This window comes from Aedes aegypti, chromosome 1 (genome assembly GCF_002204515.2).
Source record: "Aedes aegypti strain LVP_AGWG chromosome 1, AaegL5.0 Primary Assembly, whole genome shotgun sequence".
Lineage (NCBI taxonomy): Eukaryota > Metazoa > Arthropoda > Insecta > Diptera > Culicidae > Aedes > Aedes aegypti.
Genome location: NC_035107.1, coordinates 177,634,659 through 177,659,721, shown reverse-complemented (window position 1 = coordinate 177,659,721; position 25,063 = coordinate 177,634,659). Strand labels below are relative to the sequence as shown.

General features: G+C 37.8%; 1 protein-coding gene across 1 annotated transcript in view; it reads right to left on the bottom strand.

Annotated features, from left to right (window-relative positions):
- Positions 1-24,655, bottom strand: part of LOC5575887 (scavenger receptor class B member 1) — a 91,587-nt gene extending 66,932 nt beyond the window's left edge. The window contains exons 1-2 of the mRNA XM_021854215.1: positions 24,184-24,655; positions 3,927-4,071 (exon numbers count right to left, since the gene is read on the bottom strand). Coding sequence (XP_021709907.1) covers positions 3,927-3,969 — 43 coding nt within the window. The 5' untranslated portion in view covers positions 3,970-4,071; positions 24,184-24,655. The remainder of the gene's footprint in view (positions 1-3,926; positions 4,072-24,183) is intronic.
- Positions 24,656-25,063: the final 408 nt, after the last annotated feature.

The window sequence follows — 25,063 nt, the reverse complement described above, 5'->3', positions numbered from 1 at the left end:
GGCTATTGCCGATGCGCTCCTGCGTCTGGGGATACCCGAGTACCTGTACAAGATTCTCGGAAGTTACTTCCAGAATCGGGTATTAGTCTATGACACAGAGGTGGGTCGGAAGTGCTTTCACATAACCTCAGGAGTCCCGCAAGGTTCCATCCTGGGCCCGGTGTTATGGAATGTCATGTACGACGAGGAGTTGAGATTAAAATTCCCGGCGGGTGTGGTCATCGTTGGCTTTGCCGACGATATTACGCTGGAGGTCTACGGTGAATCGATCGAAGAAGTGGAATTGACTGCAGCCCACTCGATCGCAATTGTGGAGGAGTGGATGAGCTCCAGGAAACTGGAATTGGCTCACCACAAAACTGAGGCGGTTGTTGTCAACAACCGAAAGTCGGTGCAGCAAGCGGTGATCAGTGTAGGCGACTGCACGATCACTTCGAAGCACTCCGTCAAACACTTGGGGGTGATGATCGACGATAAGCTTACCTTCGGTAGCCACGTCGATTATGCCTGCAAGAGAGCCTCCACAGCTATTGTGGCACTGTCCCGGATGATGTCCAATAGCTCTGCGGTGTACGCCAGCAAGCGAAAGCTTCTGGCCAGTGTCGCCTCGTCCATACTGAGGTATGGTGGCCCGGCTTGGGGCACGGCCTTAAGTACCAAGAGCTACCGTAGCAAGCTAGAGAGTACTTATAGGCTAATGTGCCTGAGGGTTGCGAGCGCGTACCGTACCGTGTCACACGATGCACTCTGCGTCATCACCGGTATGGTGCCTATTGGTATCCTTATCATGGAAGACATAGAGTGCTTCGAAATGCGCGGCACAAGAGGCATACGCAGGACTGCCAGACTGGCCTCCATGGTCAAATGGCAGCGTGCGTGGGACAGTTCCACCAAGGGAGTGTGGACTCACAGGTTGATTCCGAGGTTAGATATCTGGGTCAATAGGCGCCATGGGGAACTAACATTCCACCTGACACAGGTCCTTTCGGGCCATGGTTGCTTTAGACAGTATCTACACCGTTTCGGTCATGCGGGTTCTCCCGAATGTCCAGTTTGTGCAGGTTTAGAGGAAACGGCGGAACACGTTTTGTTCGTGTGCCCGCGTTTCCGCACAATGCGTGACCGCATGTTAGCCACATGCGGTCGGGACACGACTCCGGACAATTTGGTCCAGAGGATGTGTGAAGACGAGTTTGGCTGGAATGCCGTTTCATCGGCTATCACCCACATCGTCTCGGAACTGCAAAGGAGGTGGCGAGTGGACTCGAGGAGTGGCTAGTGCAGACGCTAAACAACAGGTGGTCCAAGGGTTCGCAGTCGGCTACGTAGGTCATACCGGTGCCCTACGGTCGAAATCGACCCTTACAGCGATTAAGTGGCCGTGGGGAGAACATCCTGGTAGCGCTGCTGTCGTGGCGCCGGCCTACTGGGTGGATACGAGCCTCTGGTTGTTCGGGGCAGGTGGAGGCCCCTTCGTCAGCAATCCCAGCTGGTGCTAGCTGATAGGGCCTGAGCCTTCAGTAGGTCAAATTGCGAAGCCCGCAGTATCAGTTCTTGATACCTGCGGTGCAGCTGGGCGCGGGCGTAGTGGTCGACCCTGCCCGCTTTCAGCGGACAACGGGAGGTGAGGACCACCTGGGAAGCTGGCAAAGCGCCAGCATGCTACCTTGGTGGACCCCCCTAAGCGTGTCATCGATGTTCGTTGCTGCATGGCTACGCAGCTAACCTGGAGGATGCGATGTGCAATAGCCCCTCTCCGAAGCAATGCCTTCTTGGTGGTCCCGGAGAGACGAAGGGTTTGGCGGCAATGGAAATGGTTTAGTGGGTCGGGGGTGTAGTCCTGTTTACTGCTTGCATGTAGTAAATGGTCCCTAACCCCACACGGCGTCTGTTGAGCAGATTATCCCCCCATTGCTTAGAAGAAAAAAAAAAAAAAAAAAAAAAAAAAAAAAAAAAAAAAAAACAGCATCTCATTCTAAGTCTCAATTGTGTCTATCCGACGTTCCAGTAGAACCAAGAGACAGAGGTACGAAACAAATGAAATGTATTCGAAATCGCAACCACGAAAAAGATGTTATCGTTCTTTCGTCGACACGAATATTCCTAGAGATATCATCATTCGCTCATCACAAAATGATCAGCGTTTATGACTGTGTGCTGGTGAGAGAAGCTAATCAGAAGATACATAAATCCAAAGGGGTAGAATGTATTCCAACAAAGCGAAGAATTATTGGATCTGCACTTCACGGAATGTACAACAAGTGTCGATTAAAATATGCTAAAATTTCAACAGTAGCCGTCGTGTGCGTTGTATTTGATCCCGGTGGCAATTGTATGAGCAAGCGGACGGAGAAAGAACAATGAACGGCAGCGCTGTTGTGTTGTTTCCAGATGATCGCTATTCCATGTGAATACAGCAACCACTGTTCAGACCGGTTACCAGTTTCACGGGTGGGGGTATGTTGTGGAGGCATTTTTAGTGAAACTGGCAACACTGTACAATAGAGATATTAGTAGTGAAATGTGTACTCGAAATGTTGGGAGGCCGTATCTTGGAAGCTTGAAATAAAAACCAAATTGTATGTATAATCTTAAGTTCTAAATTAGTTTAATGATAAAAAAAATGAATTACAGCATTGAAGCTGCTATCACGAAGGCTGCTCTCAATAATTGGTTTATTGCGCCAACGATGACGATTCCCAACAATGTGATTATAACGAGCTTCGACTGTATAAATAAATAGGTTTTCACAAAAGGACATATAAATAAATAGGTTTAGCTTTCTTGCAAAATGAAAATTTTAGATATGGAATGAAGAATGTAAACAAAATCATTGGTTTTGTCAAATTTACAATCACGTGGATTGGTCACGAAATTTGGTTTTAACACATACCTAGTGAAAGAACATATGACTAAAATTTGGTTGGAATCGATGGTGGTCGATACCACGTCCGTACATTTATGTGGACACTTGGTATGGAATGGCACGAAGATATATTACGAGAAGATTCCCGACCGGTAGGATTCGAACACAAAATTCTCAGCATAGTCTTGCTGAACAGTCATTGATCATATTTACATGAATTTCTGTAATAACGATCAACTTTCCATAACTCGACATTGAAGGGATCATCGAGTTAGGAAGGAATCGATTTACTGAACACAAAACCAATGCAACTGCGATCCAACGAACCTTCGAATTAGTCATGAAAACCAACTTTTACTAAGGTTCTCAAACTTGATATCTAGATACGGAATATCGAGTAAGGGAGAGTTGACTGTAACTCCAAAATTCTCAAATGTTGCCAAATTTTCAGATTCTTGTTACTTTTCATAATAAAAGTTTAAATAAAGCTAAAATCAAAATATAAACATCAAGATCAAATGCGCTTGAAATATGAACAAAAAATCAATAGGAAATATTTGAATCATGATCTTTGCAGAACTCTATAATACACACAGGGATTGAATCCTGAGAAAATTGAGAGAATCTCTCACGTATCGCTCTCTGTAACTATCATAACATGCTGCACATTATGAGAGACTGTTTATCGTATACTGCTACAACTTTGATCAGATTGGGGAGATAGTAGTGCATGATAAAACCCCTCTAAACATGCTCCAATCCTAGGGGACACTATTGTTATTTGAAGTTCGTGGATTGTTTATCGTGCCAGTAAAGAAAAACACCTATCCCCAACGGTAAACAAGCGAGAAAAATGGATTTTATCATCGCTCTCTCTTTGGGGCTCTCGCTCGCTGCTTCTATTTATCAGACTTGTTACAACTTGCAATACATTGACGATCGTGGACCACAACAGATGGGATGTTTTTCTTTGCTTGCTTTGATCGTGCTTAATACTCAAATGAGAGTGAATTCTGCAATGCCTGTGTGTGTATTCATAACAAGCTCAAATAGTACTTACGTTTTCGTCCTGCATCTAGCGGAATTACGGGAGTAGTAGTCATCTCGAACTTTTTTTATTGTTAAATGAAGTGCCGGATTTGTCCTAGTAGCTGCGCACTTAACACAACTAATTATTCACTTAGGCAACCATTTCCATGTGACTCCTGTGGGAAGGCAAACAAAAAGTAAACATTATCAATAGGACTGTATTGCATAAAGTACTTGACTCGGTGATTAGTAACTGCAGTACTGAATTCCGTTGACTACTGGAACTACAAACGACTGCCATTTACACGATCTTCAATGGTTTCGTGCAAACAAGAGCAATTCAAGTAGCTTGAATTGGCATGTAAGTTTTTACTAGATGTGCATATTTGCTAAATACTATACTTGACAAGTGTCATTCGTGTGAATCACTATCACTACCAACAACCTAAATATACAAATCAAAGAACCGACATGTTTATATTCTCCCTAGCTCGATATTGAAGGGCTCATCGAGTTAGGGAGATATCGACTTACAGACCACAAAACCAGTGCAACTGCAATTCAAGGGACCATAGAGTTAGCAATGAAAACCAAGAAGCAGGCTTTGTTCCAGTTGAGACTTAACGCCAGAAAGAAGAAGAAGAGTGTTGTTAAGGGGACACGGGAGACCGTGTTATTTTCCCTATCTTTCATCTCATTCTAACAATAATCATCAAAACTTTGTGGAAGCAAATCTCGAATTTTAGTGAACCGATGATGATGAAAATTTATCGGGTTGTGCACTACATATATAGAATCATAGTGATACTTTTTCGCATCGATATATGGAGGGGTTCTTGGGATTTGAATCTTGAAATGGATAGGGTGATTATGATGACGTCCCGTGCGGCCTTAACAAATGTTAATATGAACTTAATTTAGTTTTACGAAATTATGATGATGGAGTTTTTTAGCACAGAACACCTAAATATATACAGAGTTAAAAAAAAAACGAAAAGAACTAAAATTTTTATAAACAGAATGCATTAAGGCAATTTAGCACAATTCCAGGCTGCGATTACGTTAGTACTATATAATTTGAGGTTGTATTACCATTGCAAACTGAAAGTTGAACTCTGAAATGTATCGAAGCAGCATGCAAATCGTATGAAACACAAAAAAAAGCATCGCACCCTTCTGAGAAATTCTTTACCGTTACAAAACAATCGAAATTCTATGTGAGATTAAAAGACATGCAATCGAGTGAAACACGCACTGGGATTTCTAAATGCTATGAATTAAAACATCGATCCTGATGCACACACGATTGAGCTAGAATAGAGCAGTATTTGAATAGCACACGATACTCAACGTGCACGGCTCGCGTGCCAAAGGATTTGTACAATGAATTCAAAATCACACGTGGCCGGGCACAGCTTTGATATAAACTTCTGATTGTCAATACCAAGAACAATTGATGAGACTAATCGTGTCAGAATTTACCTATTTGCGCTAGCTGAATATATCCGAAATATCTTATACTACTACCTTGGGGAGTATATTTGAACCCCATTATTAGATGCAATCACAGTAATTTGGAACAAGTGTGTTGGCATATTGGCGGACGTAAAAAAAGAGCTTTATGAATGAAAGTTTAGTTCAATAGCTTTCTCGAAAATTGACAAAAAACTATGGAGTAAAGATCCACGTCACGATGCATGGTCTCATATCAGGCATCTCATGAATACATGCGTTGATTGCGGTCATTTTTTTAGGTAAATATTTGAACACTTTGATCGCATGATTTTAATGATTAGGATGTCCAATGTAATGACGCGATTCTCAAACGACGCAACTTAGTGAAATGACGCAGATAAATTAGTTTGGCGTCGTACAAATTCCAGTTCCTGAAGTGGACAAAAGCAAGTTGATGTAGGTGAAAGATATGACAAATTTGGGACATATTGATTACCTAGTGACTCACCGGAATAACTCCGAATCATTGAACATTTCCAAAACTTCTCAAAGTCTTGATTAATCTTGACTTCCATACGATTACATTAGAGCTGAAAGAATAACAGTTCGCTAAAGATTACTTGCAGGGGAGCAAATATTTTCGAACTGTACTAACTAACTGTTGATCAAAGGATTTATTTATGATGACAAAGTAGATCAACCCTATTTCGCCTCTTCACATTTCAGCAATTCAGCAATTTATTTCTAATTTCTCTACAACAATTCTAACTGTTAAAGTTTTAACATCCTGTAAATTTTCTTATGTAATAAATGTATCGCCCCGAACTGTAACTGATCTGAAAAAAAAACCTCATAAAACTGAATCCAGTTTGGTTTTTGTTCTCTAAAGGCAAAAAGAGCAACGACGAACGTATTTGCTGCATGACGAAGGGTTAAAGCAAAGGAACGCTGGTCACATAATCTCACAGAGGCAATCAAATTACGCTGCCTAGGTACTGTAGATGCAAACGAGAACAATTAAGTAATATGTTGGGAATAATCCACAAATCTAAAAAAAAAACCTATGCAAGCAAAGATCAAAAACCCCGTATCCTTCACCTAGTACTTTTGCGTTGCCATTGAGAGGCAATAAAATATCTACTTTGATTGAATAAACTAGAAAGACTTGATCCTTTTTTAGACTGTAGAAGAAAGGGCCTCAAAACGCCCCACGTGAGCAGAATACTTTTCAATTATTCCATTATATTCAATATGTTTTCTACATGGATGGACCCCTCAAAGCGTATATTTTGGCCCACCGGCATTTACATTTGGTTGGAGACAAAGCTTAAGATTGATTGTTTAACATGTTTGCGCATAGTCCAATCGCTCGATCAACAATGGAAAACCGATTGAATTTTACAGTTTTGGACCAAGACATTTGAATCAAGTTTTTGTTTACACTCGAAATGTTTTTGTGTGTAACGACTGCATGGATGCATGGGGCCCAGATAGCCGTAGCGGTAAACGCGCAGCTATTCAGCAAGACCAAGCTGAGGGTCGTGGGTTCGAATCCCACCAGTCGAGGATCTTTTCGGGCTGGAAATTTTCTCGACTTCCCAGGGCATAGAGTATCTTCGTACCTGCCACACGATATACGCATGCAAAAATGGTCATTGGCATAGTAAGCTCTCAGTTAATAACTGTGGAAGTGCTCATAAGAACACTAAGCTGAGAAGCAGGCTTTGTCCCAGTGGGGACGTAATGCCAGAAAGAAGAAGAAGACTGCATGGATGAACCAATTGAATTTAATAAGTTTCAGTCAAAATAAAGACATTTTCCACGCAGAGACGTTTGATGCAAGTGTAGTGAAAGACATACACAATATTGGTTACCCTAATTCATGGCACAAGGGATTTAAGCCATCACGCTATGTTTCTAGTACATTGACCTATTAGGAATCATGCGCCTCCTCCGTTCCTTTGCTTGGTGAACAAGGACGATGGAACGCTGTGCAACTCATCCAACTCTCAAAGCGGGCATTTTGCTCTTATTAAAACTCGGTTTGCTTCATAGAGTTTGCATATACCAAATCCATAACTTGTTTTTGGAATGTTTAAAACATCTCAAAAATTTGATTTGAAAGGATAGAAGCACCGCTTTTAACCAGAGTAAGAGAAAGTATTTGGCATATTGAAAGCCCTATATGTACTGAAATGAAAAATAAATCAAAGAAAGCAAACATGTCAGGTTAGAATCAACTATTTAAAAATTAAATCTAAATCTATAAGGTCGTTGCTAACAAAAACTTATTTCACAAGTTTAATTGAATTTATTTGATCTATTCACGCGTGTCGAAAAGTTCGGATTTCAAATGGAGTCACACAATTTAAATGCTGTATTATTTGTAAACAAGGACATTTGCTTCAGTACGCATCGTACCTTCGTGCTGTGCGTACACGAATTCGCTCTGCTCTTGGAAGTTTTCTTAAAAAACCACAGAAAGCAATAGAACAGTGCTTTTCAGTGCAACAAAAACAGTGCTTTTTAGTGCTAAAATTAAAAACGGTGCTTTTCAGTGCTTCTTTAACAGTACTTTTTTTTCTACTATTGATTCCTCTACGATCCTTGTTTAGACCCGTGCCTTCGATTTTTCGTTGGACCCGTTGGCGAAAACTAGCGGTGGTAATCCTTCTTGGACACCGTCTTGGGAAAAAACCTTTTAGGAGGTCTCGTCTTCTTTCGTTTATTCACTAAACATGGTTGCAACTACAAACAAAAGGAAGGGTGAATCTCTGAATTCACAACTTCCTTCCAAAAAAGTGGGATTTAAAACTGTCACTAAACTTGGCAAGAATGGAAGAAAGGACATTTCTCCGGAATGCGAACTTTCTTCCAAGGGTGAAATGAATAATGTTGGTAATTGCATCGAAATGAACAATCAGTTCGATACTCTAGACAAATTTTCCGAACATCAAATCGAAGCAGCTTCAAGGCCAGGCTCTTTGTTTCAAGTGAGGAAGCTAAGGGTGTCGCCTATCGTGGTCAGTTGTTCCGAATTTGGGGGATTTGGGCAGGAGATCTTGAACTCCATTAGGGGAATCAAGGTTTCCTTCCAAATCGCAAAGAAAGAAGACTGTCGCGTTTTGCCGGAAACTCTTAAATATCGCGAACTTATTCTCAAACATCTTGAAGAAAAGAAGCACAAATTTTTTACTTATGACGACAAAACTGAACGTTTGTTCAAAGTCGTCTTGAAAGGTCTCTCAAATGACTTTAAGTCACCTAAAGAGATCAAAAATGGAATAAATGATTTACTTGGATTTTCCCCAGTCCAAGTAATCATTATGAAAAAGAAAACCCAATCTGGCATTGTTCGGAAATGGTTTTTTCAAGAATGGTATTAAGTTCGCTTTGACAAAAAAGATCTAAATAATATTGAAGCTTTTGAAAAAGCAAAACTTATGTTTGATGTCCGTGTGACGGGGGTACATTTCCAGAAACCTGGAGAAAATTACCAGATCCCCACCCAGTGCCAAAAGTGGGGTCATGGTACAAAAAATTGCCGCATGGATGCTAAATGCATGATTTGCGGAGGTTCTTCTCACGCTAAGGACGTCTGTCCAGTGAAGGAAGATACCACCAAGTTTATATGGTCGAATTGCGGTGGCAATCATAAGTCAATTTTTTGGGCTTGCCCTTCGCGAAGGAGAGTTGTCGAGGCTCGTGCCAGGCAGATGAAAGATAATATCCGTTACGATAACGGTCGTTTCCAAAATTTGCCGAACAATACTCATTTTCAGTTAACGATCGCTCGATTAGGAATCATACCCATCAGGAAGATCATAATCATGATCATTCATATACTAATTTTAATCCGTCGGGTAGCCGTTCGAATCTTTTAATTTCGAATGTATCTACCCACGGAAAATTCTTTGCCGATATCATAGCAGGTAATATGAACTCCTCCCCTATTCGTACTATGAGTACCCATTCTTTCAAATCAAATGGAAAAAATGCTGCCGCCACAGGTAACATCTACACCGCCTCTTCGTCTATGGAAAATTCTGACGGTAAATCATCAAATGTACCCACTTCAAGTGATATGTCTACCTCTGATTTTAATTTTCTAACTGAACAATTGAATCTAATGATTGATGCCAAAGCCACCACTATGACTGACGCAGTCCAAGTAGGTGTTAAATTTACAAAACAATTTGTTATTGGATTACGTTTTTCTAATGGATCCAAATAATAATTTAAATATTTGAAATTGGAATGCTCGTTCTTTGATTGGTAAAAAGGACGAGCTGTTTAATTTTCTTAAGTTAATATAGTAGTTATTACCGAAACTTATTTAAAACCTGGATCTAAACTCAAAAGAGATCCTAACTTTTTTTGTTTTTCGTAATGATCGTATTGATGGGGGATGTGGGGAAGTTGCAATCATCATTCATAGGCGTATAAAACATCAACTGTTTTCGTCATTTGAAACTAAAGTTTTTGAAACTTTAGGGACATAATTGGATTACATATATAAAAATGAATTGTAAAGGTTTATTTTTGTTTTCATGTGAGTTTTTACTTAAAACCATGTGAATTTTTAATATTGTACAAAAATTAACGGTAAAACTAATGTAGATTTTGAAATATTACCAAAAAACAAAAAGTGTTAGGGCATAGAGGACTTCCCCCTACTTTCATAGCTGCCTATTTGCCTTTTGAATGCTCTGGACAGCAAGTTAATGCTCATAAGAACACTAAGCTTAGAAGCAGGCTCTGTACCAGTGGGGACGTTATGCCAGAAAGAAGAAGAAGATATTGACTCTAATCTTGATGTTGACATTTCTTTACAAACAAAACTCGATATTGACAATGCTCTTGAAACTTTAACAAATTGCATTGTTGAAGCCAGGAGCATTGCAATTCAAAAATGTGAAGTAAAATTTGAATCCGTGATTATAGACGATGATCTTAAACTCTTGATCAGCCTTAAAAACGTGAGGAGAAGGCAATTTCAACGCACTCGCGATCCTGCGATGAAAATTATATGGCAGGATTTGCAGGTACCAAGAAACGTTTTGCACAATTAGGAGACAAAAATTTTAAAAATGAGATTTCTCAATTGGACCCTGGCTCTTAGCCCTTTTGGAAATTATCTAAAATTTTGAAAAAAACCTAAGAAGCCAATACCGGCATTGAAAGAGGAAAACAAATTATTACTAACTAATTGGGAAAAAGCTCAAAAACTTGCTATGCAGTTTGAAAGTGCGCACAATTTTAATTTAGGACTTACTAGTCCAATTGAAAATCAAGTTACTCAGGATTTCGTAAAATATTCTAAATCAAGTGAACGTTTTCGAAAATGCCTGGGAGACTGATTTGGAAGAAGTGAGAACTATTATTAAAAAATTCAAAAATATGAAAGCTCCTGGCGATGATGGAATTTTCTACATCCTCATCAAGAAACTTCCAGAAAGTAGCTTATCAATTTTAGTTGATATATTTAACAAATGTTTTCAATTAGCATATTTTCCTGGCAAATGGAAAAATGCTAAGGTTGTTCCAATTTTAAAACCAGACAAAAATCCTGCAGAAGCTTCTAGCTATCGTCCAATCAGTTTGCTTTCCTCCATCAGTAATCTTTTTGAAAAGGTCATTTTGAACAGAATGATGGCCCACATCAACGAAAATTCATTTTTTGCCAATGAACAGTTCGGATTTCGCCATGGACATCTTTTACGTGTAACAAATTTGATCCGTTCCAACAAATCTGAAGACTATTCTACTGGTGTTGCTTTTCTAGACATAGAAAAAGCATTCGACAGTGTTTGACATGAAGGTTTGATCGTAAAATTAAAAAACTTTAATTTTCCAACATACATTGCTAGAATAATTCAAAGTTATCTGTCAAATCGTACACTTCAGGTTAATTATCAGAACTCCAGATCTGAAAAACTTCCTGTTAGAGCTAATGTTCCCCAAGGCAGCATTTTGGGACCAATATTATACAATATTTTCACATCTGACTTACCTGAGTTACCTCAGGGATGTCAAAAATCTTTGTTTGCGGATGACACAGGCCTCTTTGACAAAGGACAAAGTCTGCGTGGCATCTGTAGTCGATTCCAAAAAAGTTTGGATATTTTTTCTTCATACTTGCAAAAATGGAAGATTTCTCCTAATGCTTCCAAAACTCAACTAATAATATTTCCACATAAACCAAAAGCTCTTAATTTGAAACCTTCAAGTAAACATGTTGTCACGATGAAAGGGGTTCCAATAAATTGGTCAGATGAAGTTAAGTATCTAGGGCTCATGCTAGATAAGAATTTAACTTTCATAAATCACATTGAGGGCATTCAAGCCAAATGTATGTCTCTATCCCCTTATTAATAGAAAATCAAAACTTTGTCTTAAGAACAAGCTTTTGATATTCAAACAAATTTTCAGGCCAGCCATGTTGTATGCTGTACCAATATGGACTAGCTGTTGTAATACCAGGAAGAAAGCTTTGCAGAGAATTCAATCTTCTATTGCCACGATTAATGCGTTATATATTTAGGTTAAGTTACGTTCAGTAAATTGAAAACGTGTTTTTTTTTGTTTCTCTTGTAAGCAGGTGAAATAAACTCACCTGTAAAAATCTGAACTGCTACGGCAAGTGAAATGTAATATGTTGTTAACAAAATGTTAATAATATCTTAAATTTGTTTTACCAAATTAGGATGATAGTGTTGTCTAATAACACATAACACCTAGATATAAGAAATGAATGTATTGTTCGGAATGATACTAATAAAGAAATAAAAAAAGGACATTTGCTTAGACAAAGCATTAAGCCCATTTTTCTCTGATGTGACTCGAAAACTACATGAAAATATAACTACGTTATTTGTACCAATTATGACTATTGTAGTGCCCTGTTTTACCGTATGTATTAATTTGAATATTTCCACATTTTGAAATGTTTTGTGTGTTTTAGCAATAGGATATAAAATATGTCTTGATGATCAAACATTCAAGCGAGATAGAGTTATGTCCCAACCTGCCAAACTATCATTCTACAAGTTCTTCCACACAGCATAGTTCCCACGCCAGAGTTAGCGGCAGGCAAAACAACAACAACGGACATCCGATCCTGTACATGACAATTGGATGGGAGACATCGCGCGCCAACGATTCCCAGCTGACCTCAGCTTCCCGAACGTGACGATCGCATGGGAAACATCTCGCCGTCATCGATGGTTCCCAGCTGACCGTAGAGCTAGGTAGGTTACTAGGTGACTAGTTAGGGAAAATCAGTCAGTGATAGTTTAGATCTAGGACAGTGAGGTTCTTTACAAAAAGTGATTGTGTTTGACATTTGGAAATTTTAAAAATAATAACAAAACTGAAAGAGTTGAAACAAAATACCAACCCAATTCTTCTCCAAAATTTACGAAACCACAATCAGATAGACAAACAGTTTCCTCAATGGAGATTGATCCCTCCTTACGTTCGAACCATAGAAACAAAATAAATAATCATGACACCGTGGAAGATTCTAAATAGAGTGTCCATTAGACTGGCCCAGCTCAGTATGGGAGAAAAATAAAGTTGTATGATTCCACGGGGCACCCCCCAGGATTATTCCTTGGGGTTAGAGGAAGCCTTTCTGAAAAATTCAGCTCATTTGGTCGTTCTATGAGCTGGCGCATTTGAATTGAAGTTAATATTGGATTTTCAGCTCAAACATATGAGCAACAGCACATCATCTACTGTTTGGTTCAGGAAAATTGATGAGTTCAATTGGACCCAGAATGTCAAACACACTACTTGATGTAATAGCGAAGAATATTGTAGAAGATTGTACCATGATCAAAATTAATAAAGTTGGTGTTTTAACCATATGAAGTATATCATGCAATATTGCATGTATTTCTTCAACATAGCTTGGAGGTAGCCACTAAGCGCATCATAGCCACCTATGACGCTGGGCGAGCTGAAGCACATGTCGCATGCATATAAGTGACTGTACGGGAGTGCTAATCTAAGTCTAACTTACAACAACTGAAAGAGTAATGAAAATGAGATTCAATCCAGATACAACCTTCTGCAATTATGTTCATTAGGGTATCAACTAGTGTATTTGTCATTCTGGGCTTATTTGAACGCGAACAATTAGTATACGGAACGAAACAGTAACATAGAATCAATTTTCAATATATTTGAGACGAATATCCCATACAAATTTCATATCGATTGCGCCAGCTGGTGGAGCAACCAATTGAGTTGAAATTTTGAGAGAGGGTTTTTCTTACCCTAAGGCTCATATCTAGGGGGTGCCCCGTCAAGTTTTACAACTTTTTTGTTTAAGGGCCAGTCTAGTGTCCATTTCCCGGCCATTTTGCTCGTCCCGGGACTCGGGACAAAAATCTATGCTTATCCCGGGAAATCCCGGGATCCCGGGATTTATCAAATTTTCAAAAAACTAGCATTTCGATTGAAATGGAAGTATAAATCGAGAGGGATTCGCGATAAGGGCCTATCTGACAAATCAATAACAATGAGAAAATAACCAATGAAATTTTCATGTGCAATTTTTAATCCCAATTGGAGAAAATATACTCCAACTTTAACTATTTCACTTTAATACACATTTCATAAACCTATTTCCAAAATCCCCATCAACACCACACACATCTCCTTCAATTTTCCTAGCTATTTCGTAATAAAAACATATTATAAAGTTTCGCCTTAAACGCACTCAAGAATGCCAATATCGCCCAATGTTATGAGCCTGTAATCGATATTATTTTCAGTGTCGCCTATTACTTTTGCGCCGTGTTTTCATTCTGGTTTCAATTAAGCCCGCCATGTACGCCTTGTTTATGTTTTGTTTGCAGTGTCGCCGTTTAATCTCGCCGTGTTTTGATTTCGATTTCAGATGCGCCCATCACTTTGATAAACAAAAACACAGGCGTAATCAATACAGTGTGTGGTTTTGCATGAGGTGAAGTTTCGTCTTCTACAAATTTGCATTTTTTGAATAGTTAAATTATCGAAAGGGGAAAAGTTCAAGTGCAGTGAATAGAAAATCAAGCTACAATTTCACCGCTATAGTTTCCTAAATTGTGTACATTTTGTCAGTTTCGCCTATTTCGCGAATCTTTCTAGAAATTTAACAAGACATTTTTTTCAATGGCATCAACAGATAATGTAACTTTTCAAAATAATATGCTTATCATAGCATATCACATTTTAGATAAGACTTTCTTATTTTGATGAAGTAACCTAACAAAAATCAAAACTTAGCTTGACTAATTACGGGTTTGCCATGAACCTTCTCATGTTCTCTATAACACTTATGAAGGAAGTATGATAAAAACTTAAGTCATAGTTTTAGACCAATTTGTTTCATACATTAAAACTTTAGAACAAAGAAAACTATTAAAGATCATCAAAGGTATTGTAGATCATGCTGAAAGTTATTTACTGAAAATTATTGACTGAAGTTCAGTGCCGTGAATCGCAAGTCAGTCCCATCTGCATTTTGGTCAAAATTGAGTTGATATCAGTTTTTATTATATCTTCTAATGATCATTCAACTGCACTAATGAGAAATCAGTTTTTGTTCAGAAAAATTGGGGAAAACACCAAGTCGAATTGTCCCATAATGAAAAGTAAAGCATGACACTCGTCAGTCCCACTGCAGATTTTCGCATCGTGTAACACAAAAATGAATCGTTATTTGGACATCTTTATATTTTTCTTGGAAAGATAACGGAGTGAAAAGCAAATTATGAAAGTTTCATTGAGATCGAAACATGTTCCAAGGAAGGTCGGTAACCTTGAGGTAACGCTTTCGCTTCATAAGCGGAAGGTCATGGGATCAATTTCCAGCCCCTCCACAAAAAACCCGTCCAGCTACCAGAAGACGCCGCACGGAGGACCGTGCTTTGGGGAGCACATCCATCCTCCGTCAGTATCAGATGGTGACTGAGACAAACTGACCCACTTCGCAGGTAGCTAGCCTCAAACGACTCAGGAACACGGCAAAACGAACCACCGCAAGAGCAATGGACAATGGCTTATGGAAATCGATTGGACCAACAGCAGAGCACTCTCCTACCTGCTCGGTGTGAGAGCAAAAGAGCAGAAGAGAGTGAAAGCAGATGTAAATATAGATTAGTTAAAAATAGAACTGTATCGGTAAGGAAGATACAGATAAACTGATTCCGGCACAGTAGTGGCCACGAGCACGGAGTGCCTTAAAAAAAAAGACGCATGTTCCAAGCTCCTGGAATTTTTTGAATATTTGTATGGAAAACGAGATTGAAAACTTCTCAGTCAATTTTCTCAATGCCTACTTTTTACAGAATGAACTGACTTGCGATTTGTGGCAGTTTAGGTGTACTTTCAAATTTGTTATCCCATCATGGGCTTATTAAAACGGCTAAAGCATTAAATCTTTGTAACTAGAAAAATTGAAAAATGTGTTTCTTACTGGTTTAATTGATCTTTTCATGAAAATAGTTACACGTTTATTCCCTTTTTCATTACGCCTTTCTACTTTATCAAATAAGGTTGATAGTGGGGAAAAATGTCATTGTTTTTCATTGAAATTTAGTGGTTTTCATCAAATTCTACGTACATTTCGGGAATCCCGAGATTCCCGGGATGTCACAAATAAAATCCCGGGAAACGGGAAATCCCGAATTTTGTCAAATCCCGGGTTTTATTGTCCCGGGATGTCCCGGGATGGACACTCTAATTCTAACGATGATGAAAATGAAGATACTGAAGTACACAATGAATTTCATTTTGAGGAGGAAGTAAATTTTCAGGTTTCTCAAACCGACAACGATGTGAGGTAAACGCAATAAATGGATTACCATTTATTAGAATAAAATTACACAATGGAATCAAAGCAAAGCTTTTGATAGATACTGGTTCAAACAAAAACTTCATTTCACTAGATAAGATTCCCGACTTGAAGAAAATTCCATGCAAACCTATACTTATCTCAAACATCAAGGATAATCACAGAGCTAATCAGAAATATATGATCGATATTTTTAATACGAAGCAAATGATTCCATTTTATCTTTTTAAATTCCTTAAGTTCTTTGATGGAATTCTTGGTTACGAATCAATGTCTGAATTGAAACTATCCATAGATTTGTTGAATAAAAAACTTGTTCTGCCTAATAAAACTGTTGATATCGAAATACGAAAATATGGACCACCGGAAGAAACCATTAACGCTCACTCTGCAAAATTCATAAAAATTCCTGTATTATTGCCAAACGACGATGTTCTAGTACAGAAGAATCTAAAAATTAATCAGATAATCATTCCATCTGGAATTTACAAAGCAAAGGACGGATATATTGAAGCTTTGGCAACCAACTTTGGGAATCGTACAACTTTTAAATGGACAAAACCATTGAAAGTCGTTTCATTCAAAAATGAAAACTATTTTTTGTCGAATCATTGGCATAATGACAATTAATTGTAATGTAGCCAAAAAATATCAGATTTTGCAAAATTAAGGTACAAAACTGGACGTGAGGCAAAAGTACATCACAGTTAATCTTCAACATATTGGCTACTAATTTGCTAAACAAACTTGTCTCATTATATTTATTCATGTTTAGTTATAACAGTTTCCAAATTGATTGTCTAAGACGAACTTTCGAAACAAGTGTGAGGCAAAAGTAAACTGATTAAAACACAAAATATCTATACTTTTGTGACAGGAATATCTTCTACCATCCATAAACTGATGATTGCAGATATATACACACAAAATAATGATCAGAAATTTGATCAAAACTATATTAATGAGGTACTTAAATTTTTAATGGAATCTTGTTTTTATTAAACATTTCGAAAGAGCATGTTCTTGCAACTTTGTTGACAATTTTTCCTGCTCAAATAACATCAAATTAAAGTGTCCACCCCGGGATCCCGGGTCAGAGTCAATCCAGGGATTTGATAAATTTCAGGATTTACCGTTTTCCGGGATTCCCGAAATGAATGTAAAATTTGTTGAACATCACTAGACTACCATGAATGTTCTCGTATACATGATCTAGTTCACGGTGTATTTTTGCTTGTTGACGAGTTCACGCCTGCTATTCACGGATACGAGAACGGATTTTTTCTGTGAATAGAAGAAATATCTTTTCAACATTTTTATAAACATTAAGTAGGCAAAATCAACATAAGAAAGTCAACCCTGAAGTACACCTAAACTTCTCTCTAATTAATTAACTTCTATTATGATACTGTAAGTTCTCGATTATATCACGGATCCAAAAAAAACTTATGTGATATACTGAAGCGTGGTGTGATGGAACAGTGTGAACTTGCCATACAATTTTCATTAATATATGACTGAACTTTAACAGAAATCGAGCGAATCGAATGACAAAAGGTCACAACGAATGGATCAAATTAGAAATATGAGTTTCTTTAGGATTATCATTTAATGTAAAATGAAAACGAAAATCATAAAATTATCATGGCGTGACATGATCAAACAGAAAACCGTGCTTAAACAAGAAGCACAAAGAAGCGCGATGAAACTGAACAGTGATAAAATCAAGAAACTGCTGTAATACCTTCAATAACCTTAAAATGTTATTTTTGTTCTTCGAAGTTTTGATGACTTGTCTGAAGCAAATTGTTTTAATATTAACTCCATCAGAATAAAAAGCTATAAATTAAATACAATATGGTGCAATCAATGTTTAATTATTTATTAACTGTTTTCTCTTCATATTTCATTTTTGAATTTTATAATTGAAATTTTAATTCTAGTTCATCAAAAATACTAGTTTTATTGAAAATGTTGGGACAAGCATCGATTTTTGTCTCGAATCCCGAGACAAGCAAACGGCCGAAAAAAATGGGAAATGGACAATTTAAAACAAATTCATCGTGAAACTTTAAGGTGAAGATGAATCGAAGCCAAAGTTCAAATTTTCCAGAGCACGGATCTGGAGAACCAAACATCCGTTTAAGCTGAAAACCTAATCGATTGGTCATCACCAGCTAGTGACCAATCGATTAAGTTTTCAGCTTAAACGGATGTTTGGTTCTCCAGATCCGTGGTCTGGAAAATTTGTACTTTGGCTTCGATTCATCTTCACCTTAATTTGAGAAAAAATACGTTGAAATTTCAACCTTCACATATTTGATCGTGTTTGACGTTTACTTCTCTCACAAAAATTCACTATGGTTTTGCTTTTCAACACTGGAGTTGTTCCTATCTGACATTTCAAAGGATACACAATAAACATAATTCACCCAAATCGAGGGGTGTGGCATAAACTCAGAACATAAAACAGTTTGTTGTTTGGACTAAAACCGATACAAAATATTAGAGAATTGAGTAAACAAATAAGCTCAAGCGTTTGAGACAAGGCTTCAGAACCCTATTCTAGTACCCAAAGAGATAAGATTTTTTTTTGCAAAATTAAGGCGTGAAATTTTAGTGACTACGTCCGCATGATCTGGCATATTTCGCTATATACAATAGCTTAAACACCTCAAAACATCCTAACAATAGGCCTAGCAACACCCTCACATAAAAATTCGAACAAGGTTATATATTTATATTGTTTCATGCAACGGAAGTTCGAACAAAAAATACATTTTTTACGTCTAACACCTACAAATGGTTATTATGTTTCCAAATCTCAATCGATTTCTATAATACTTGGAGTGAAAGTCTGTTACTTGAAATGCATTTGGATGACCAATATATTTAAAACATTAGTTTTCAATTGAGCTATCAAATTCAAAAAAAAAAAAAAAAAACGTTTGCCCCACTTGAACTTTTGTACCATTTTACTCTAATTAAAAAATGATGACACATCAATGCTGCCTTCTAATGCAGTGATGCATTTTGAACTGAACGCGAGCCAAAACTGAACGGAGCAAGTTCAAATTTTGCACGAGAACGCAGTAGACAGTGAACTCGCGAGCCGGAGCCTGTCGCTGCTCTTGAACGCCCCGTTCAGATCGCAATGCACTACAATGGTAATTGAAGCATAGATTTAGGTATCCACTTAGAAAATATGTCTTGAATCAATAATAAAATCAATTCAATCATAAATAAATATGTTATGTCTTGCTTTGTTTACCTCATAAACAATTTTGGCACGATAAGATGCCGTGAAATCTGTCAGAACAATCTGCGTTCAAATTTTGGCTCATTAGAGTTCAAATTTTTGAACTGAACAATGAGCAAGCCTACTTGATCACTCCGTTCTAAAATATGAACTGGAACGCGAACTGAACGCGTTCAAATGCATCACTGTTCTAATGGACCTGATTTGATTTTCGTTGAAAAGCATAACATCAAAAATCAAATTAGATTTATATTTTATTTAGTTTTATGCATTAAAAGTTTGATCTGAAATTACTATTTTCATTTATTTTTTACCCAACAAACAACCACGATTTTCTCAAATCTCAATCGATTTCTTTGCATTTTAAAACTATAGGCTCTGACTCAAATAACTTTTGAACTACCATGGCATTTATAATATTGAAAACTTGAAAAAAAAAACTGTACCACCTTACTCTACCACTCCAAACACAAAGTTCAAACTCGGTTCGTCAGATCGTACATATTTCTCATGCGGGAAGTAATTTATCACCAATGACACACGGTGTGCTGAAACTCACATATTATCGAACTTGCATGAACCTCCGATCTTTTTTCTCTAAAAGTTAGTGTTTGTAGCCTCAAAGTCTTTGAGGCATATTGAAAAATCTTTCATCGGCAAAAATTTGAAAAAAGTCGATTTTTGTATTTTTGATTTTTCCTCATATAAGGGTTTATAGGAGAATATTAGAGTGACACTAATTTTAATGAATTTTTAACGGTTAACGACCAATTTGACATACATCGTACACGAATTAATTATCAGATGTTTCAAATTAAGCATCATTTCCCACATACACTCTTACAATATGAGCAGCCCATGGTGGTATGCCGCATTTAATATAATAAAAAATCATTATTTTTTCTGGATAGCTAACTATTCATGCGAACGCTATGTATTCTTCATTCTGGAAAAACGTTCCAACTTGGACAAAGACTGTGAGCTTAAGCAAGTTCTTTTCTATCAGGTGTCTACATTGTTCCCATACCTAAGAAGTTGATCATAATAGCTTAATCAAATCAGTACTTGTATATTGACGTATGCGGCAGAGTTTTCCAATTAGAATAGGAACCAACGTACTCCCGCACTTTGATTTACGACTTCGAACTCATGGAGGGGATAGTTTGCAAAACAGACATAAAAATTTCAATAGCTATTATAGTCAACTCTCCCTTACTTGATATTTCGTATCAAGATGTCGAGTTTGAGAACCATACTGAAAGTTAGATTTTATGGCTACCTGGATGGTCCCTTGGATTGCATTTGCACTGGTTTTGTGTTCTGTAACTCAATACCTCCCTTAATCGATGACCTTTTCAATATCGAGGTTTGAATAATAGAGTAAGACATGAAAACATAAATTTAAGTATTTAGTTTTAAATAGGTGAATGGAACTAAGGATACGAGCGGCTGCAAGATTTCAATACAATTCTGCATAAACACTTCACAAATATCAAATAATATTATTACACTTACATGAAATGTAAGGCTTTTAGGGATTTTTTGTTTTGAAACTCTAATTTTTCTGCATAAAACCCTTAAATGTGCTGTACATGTAAAGATATTTTGCAATATTTGTATAAGCTCTAGTTTTGAATGTAGACATACCGTATAGAGCTCAGCGTAAATATCTTCCTCTATTTTTCACTCTTTCAAAATAATTGTGTATAACAAGGCTAGTAGAGGGGGGTCCGTAGCCTTGAGGTTACGCTTTCGCTTCATAAGCGGAAGGTCATGGATTCAATTCCCAGCCCCTCCAAAAAATAACCCGTCCAGCCACCAGAAGACGCCGCACGGAGGACCGTGCTTAGGAGGGGAGCACATCCATCCTCCGTCAGTATCAGATGGTGACTGAGACAAACTTCGCAGGCAGCTAGCCTCAAACGACTCAGGAACACGGCAAAACGAACCACCGCGAGAGCAATGGACTATGGCTTATGGAAATCGATTGGACCAACAGCAGAGCACCCTCCTACCAAAAAAAAAAAAAAAAAAAAAAAAAAAAAAAAAAAAAAAAAAAAAAAAAAAAAAAAAAAAAAAAAAAAAAAAACAAGACTAGTAGGAGTGAAACTGCGCCGAAGGGAAGTCCCGCTCACTATCTTTTAATGTACCGAACTCATGGTGAGCCACTCAACACCCGTTTCTAATCTAATATCAATGACATGTCATCAAAAAAGTAATCAGACGAACAGTAATTCCCCTCTCATGTGCGTTGATACTCCCGATCTGGAAACAAAGTACTCAAACGAGAAACAGCATCCAGATCAGCATCACTTGTATATTTCTGCATTCATTCTATTGCTAGATATTTATACTTTAGCCAAATTTATAATTTTTGTGGGCTTCGTAGCCGTGCGGTTAGTGTCACCAGGCATTTAGCCGCATCGTGCTAAGGAGTGTGGGTTCGATTCCCGCTGCAGGCCGAAAACTTTTCGTGAGAAATGTTGTCCGACTGTACCATTGGGCGTTGCATGCTTGTCCGTTGTCTAGTGTGGTGCTTCCTTCAAAGGGCAAAATGCCCAATGGGAGCATTAACGTGTGGGTGTCTTTAAAAAACTGTCATACCAAATCGAAACAGAGCTATATATTTGTATATCTGTTTATTTTTCTGGCTGTAGGGTAGATGTACCAATAGTGGAGGTACTAAGCACAATTGAACTTCATTTAAACGCCCCAATTCAAGATGCACAATTAATCTACATGTTAATGTTGTAACGGGTAGTAACGACCTGAGAGAGACTCGCGAAGAGGAAAAATATCAACGTCATATGCAGCCCAGATTCCCCTCTCACGAAACGTCAAATGCAGCCCACCGTTTTTATGGCTGAAAAAGTGAAAAGTATTGTGTTCAAAGTAAACTGTTATTAAAAGCCTCAGTCGGCGGAGCAGTTTTTTCCAAAGTTGCAGATACATCTAAGCAGAAGATTAATTATTTCTAATGTCTGCTACGTTTGCTGGCGTGAAATTTCACTCAAACGGCTATTTATGATTCGATGCGATGCAAACTCAATCATTTTTTGCTGAGAGGTTCATGTGAAGTTTTGAACAGCATGCGCATAATTAGTATAAACACAAAGTGGAATAAGAAAAAAACTCAGCAATCACAGAAAAAGAAGACCGTCTTCGCGAGTCTCGTCTCAGGTAACGACCATTGACTTAATGAGAAAAAATGATTTCATCGCAGTAGTCCACAGCATGTCAGTGAAAAATAATACCTCCACTATCGGTACACTGTTCCTTTAGTTGCGGTATATTTTTAATTTGTGTTTCTATAGTTGTGGTATTCGTTGTTTCTTATGGGATCCTCCACTATAGGAACACTTTAACGCAACTATTGGTACAAGCAAGTAAAGTTTTGGCAATTTTAGTGATAGTTCATCAGTTTTTAAGCAACTTGAAAGCTTTTTTCAACTATTCTGCGTATCAACAAGCCAATACGTCGGTTCTGTGGTTAATGTAATAAAATCAGTGAAAACGGCACTACCGCAATTATAGGAACACCCACAACTAAGGGAACAACAATGTGTAATTGTTAAATTTTATTGACATTTCAACTATCTTGAGAAAGCTTCATGTTTAATTATATTTTCCAATGATTCCAATTATTCAGTAGAATTGGGAACATTGGTTAGATCATGCCTGCCCAAAGTCGAGCACTCGACTCTGAAAAAGTCTTTAAGTCGCAGACGAAATAGGCCTATCTGTCATGATAAGAAACATTTTAGAGTTTGAAGGTATTTGCTCGCCTTACTAGTAATTTGATGTGAAGTGTGAAAGTTCAATTAATAGTTTTTCTGACCAACCTTTTCGATTCTTTTTCGACATGATCGTATCATATCTGATTATATACATTTTAAATAAACTCTTTGCTAGCGATGGAGGCAACAATCAATCCGGCCCGTGGGCCGCACTAATTTCTCGACTTATCTGCATCACTAGCGAAGAGTTTGATGTCGATTTTTTATACATGGATTAATCAGACATAATACCAAGCTTTCATTAAATGTAATAACTTCTCTGGTCGGACTATTATTGCGAACGCATCAACCATGTATGTCTAAAATGATCCTAAAAGATTAGATAGGCCTAGATTATATTGATGAATTGTAGTGTGTTTACTTTAAATTTATATAAGGTTATGTCAATCAGTGAAGTCGTTTAAAACGGAATACTACTTTGGGCTGGTCATATTGCGTGAGCGCAGGTAGATATGATGCTCAATTTGAAACATCTGATAATTGATTCGTGTTCAAGATATGTCAGAATGGTCTTTAACCGTTACAAATTCATCAAAATTAGTGTAACTCTAATATTCTCCTATGAACCCGGGGAAAGGGCAAAAATACAAAAATCGACTTTTTTCAAATTTTTGCCGATGAAAGATTTTTTAATATGCACACTTTTTTTGACTACCAAGGCTAACTTTTAGTGAAAAAAGATCGGAGGTTCATGCAAGTTCGATAATATGTGTGTTTCAGCACACAGAAAAAAATCCGTTCTCGTATCCGTGAACAGCAGACGTGAACTCGTCAACAACAAAAATACACCGTGAACTAGATCATGTTTATGTGACCATTTGTGGTAGTTCATGGTGTATTTTTGACAGTTCACGTTTTCCAGAATTCTTTTTTGAGCGTGCACACCGAGTGACAGCGTACAAAAATCTGATTGTAAACTGATTTTACTTACCCAAATGAAGAAACAATGCTCCTATTCCTATCACATGTACGTTGTCCGGTTGCTACTGTCTTATCCTATTATTAATCGATAACCACTAGTACGCAACGTTTCGTTTATGTAAAGAATACAATTGATTTAATCAAATCAAAACCGTGAGATTCTTCACATTCCACTTCCATCTGTTGAATTTCAAATCGCTATCTTTTATTCACTATTCAGCCAGAGCCAGCACAACTTGATCACTTTGTGTTCTTCATTTCACTCGAAGAAAATAATCAACATTATAAAATATCTTCGGCGCAAATTTGCATTTTCAAAATAGAAAGCACTATCAATTAAACAATAATCATTCTCACTACACAAACCGATCGAACCTTACAAATCAGGATATACAGAACGGAAGAACGCGGAACCGCGAGCATCTGCGAGATCCTCGTCAATGGAAGTACCCGATAAAATAGGAGCACAGCATCACTAAGCTCAGTGCTTATATATGAAGGCTCCGTCTGCATCGTCGTTACTACTAGGAATACGAGTATCTACAAACGGCAGCGAGCAAAAAAAAACACACAAATCGCGGTATATTACGCTACACAGTAAGGTAAGATCATCGTCGGCGTGGTAAGCGTCATCTCCTGACCAGCAACGAGAACGACTTCCGACCCCGGCACGCGATCAACGCTTTTCAGACAAGCCGCACCGCGAGAGCAAGAGAGAGTTGAGCGCCACCGGGCCAGGTAAAATATTCTTAGAAGACAGAGTGCCTACGAGATGTAACTAAGGTAAGCAATCCACTACGCACGCATTGAGATTGAGATGGCAGGCCAGTAAACTCCAATCAATGAATAACAACGGCCCGTCTCCAATGAATCTTATTCTGTTAAATAAA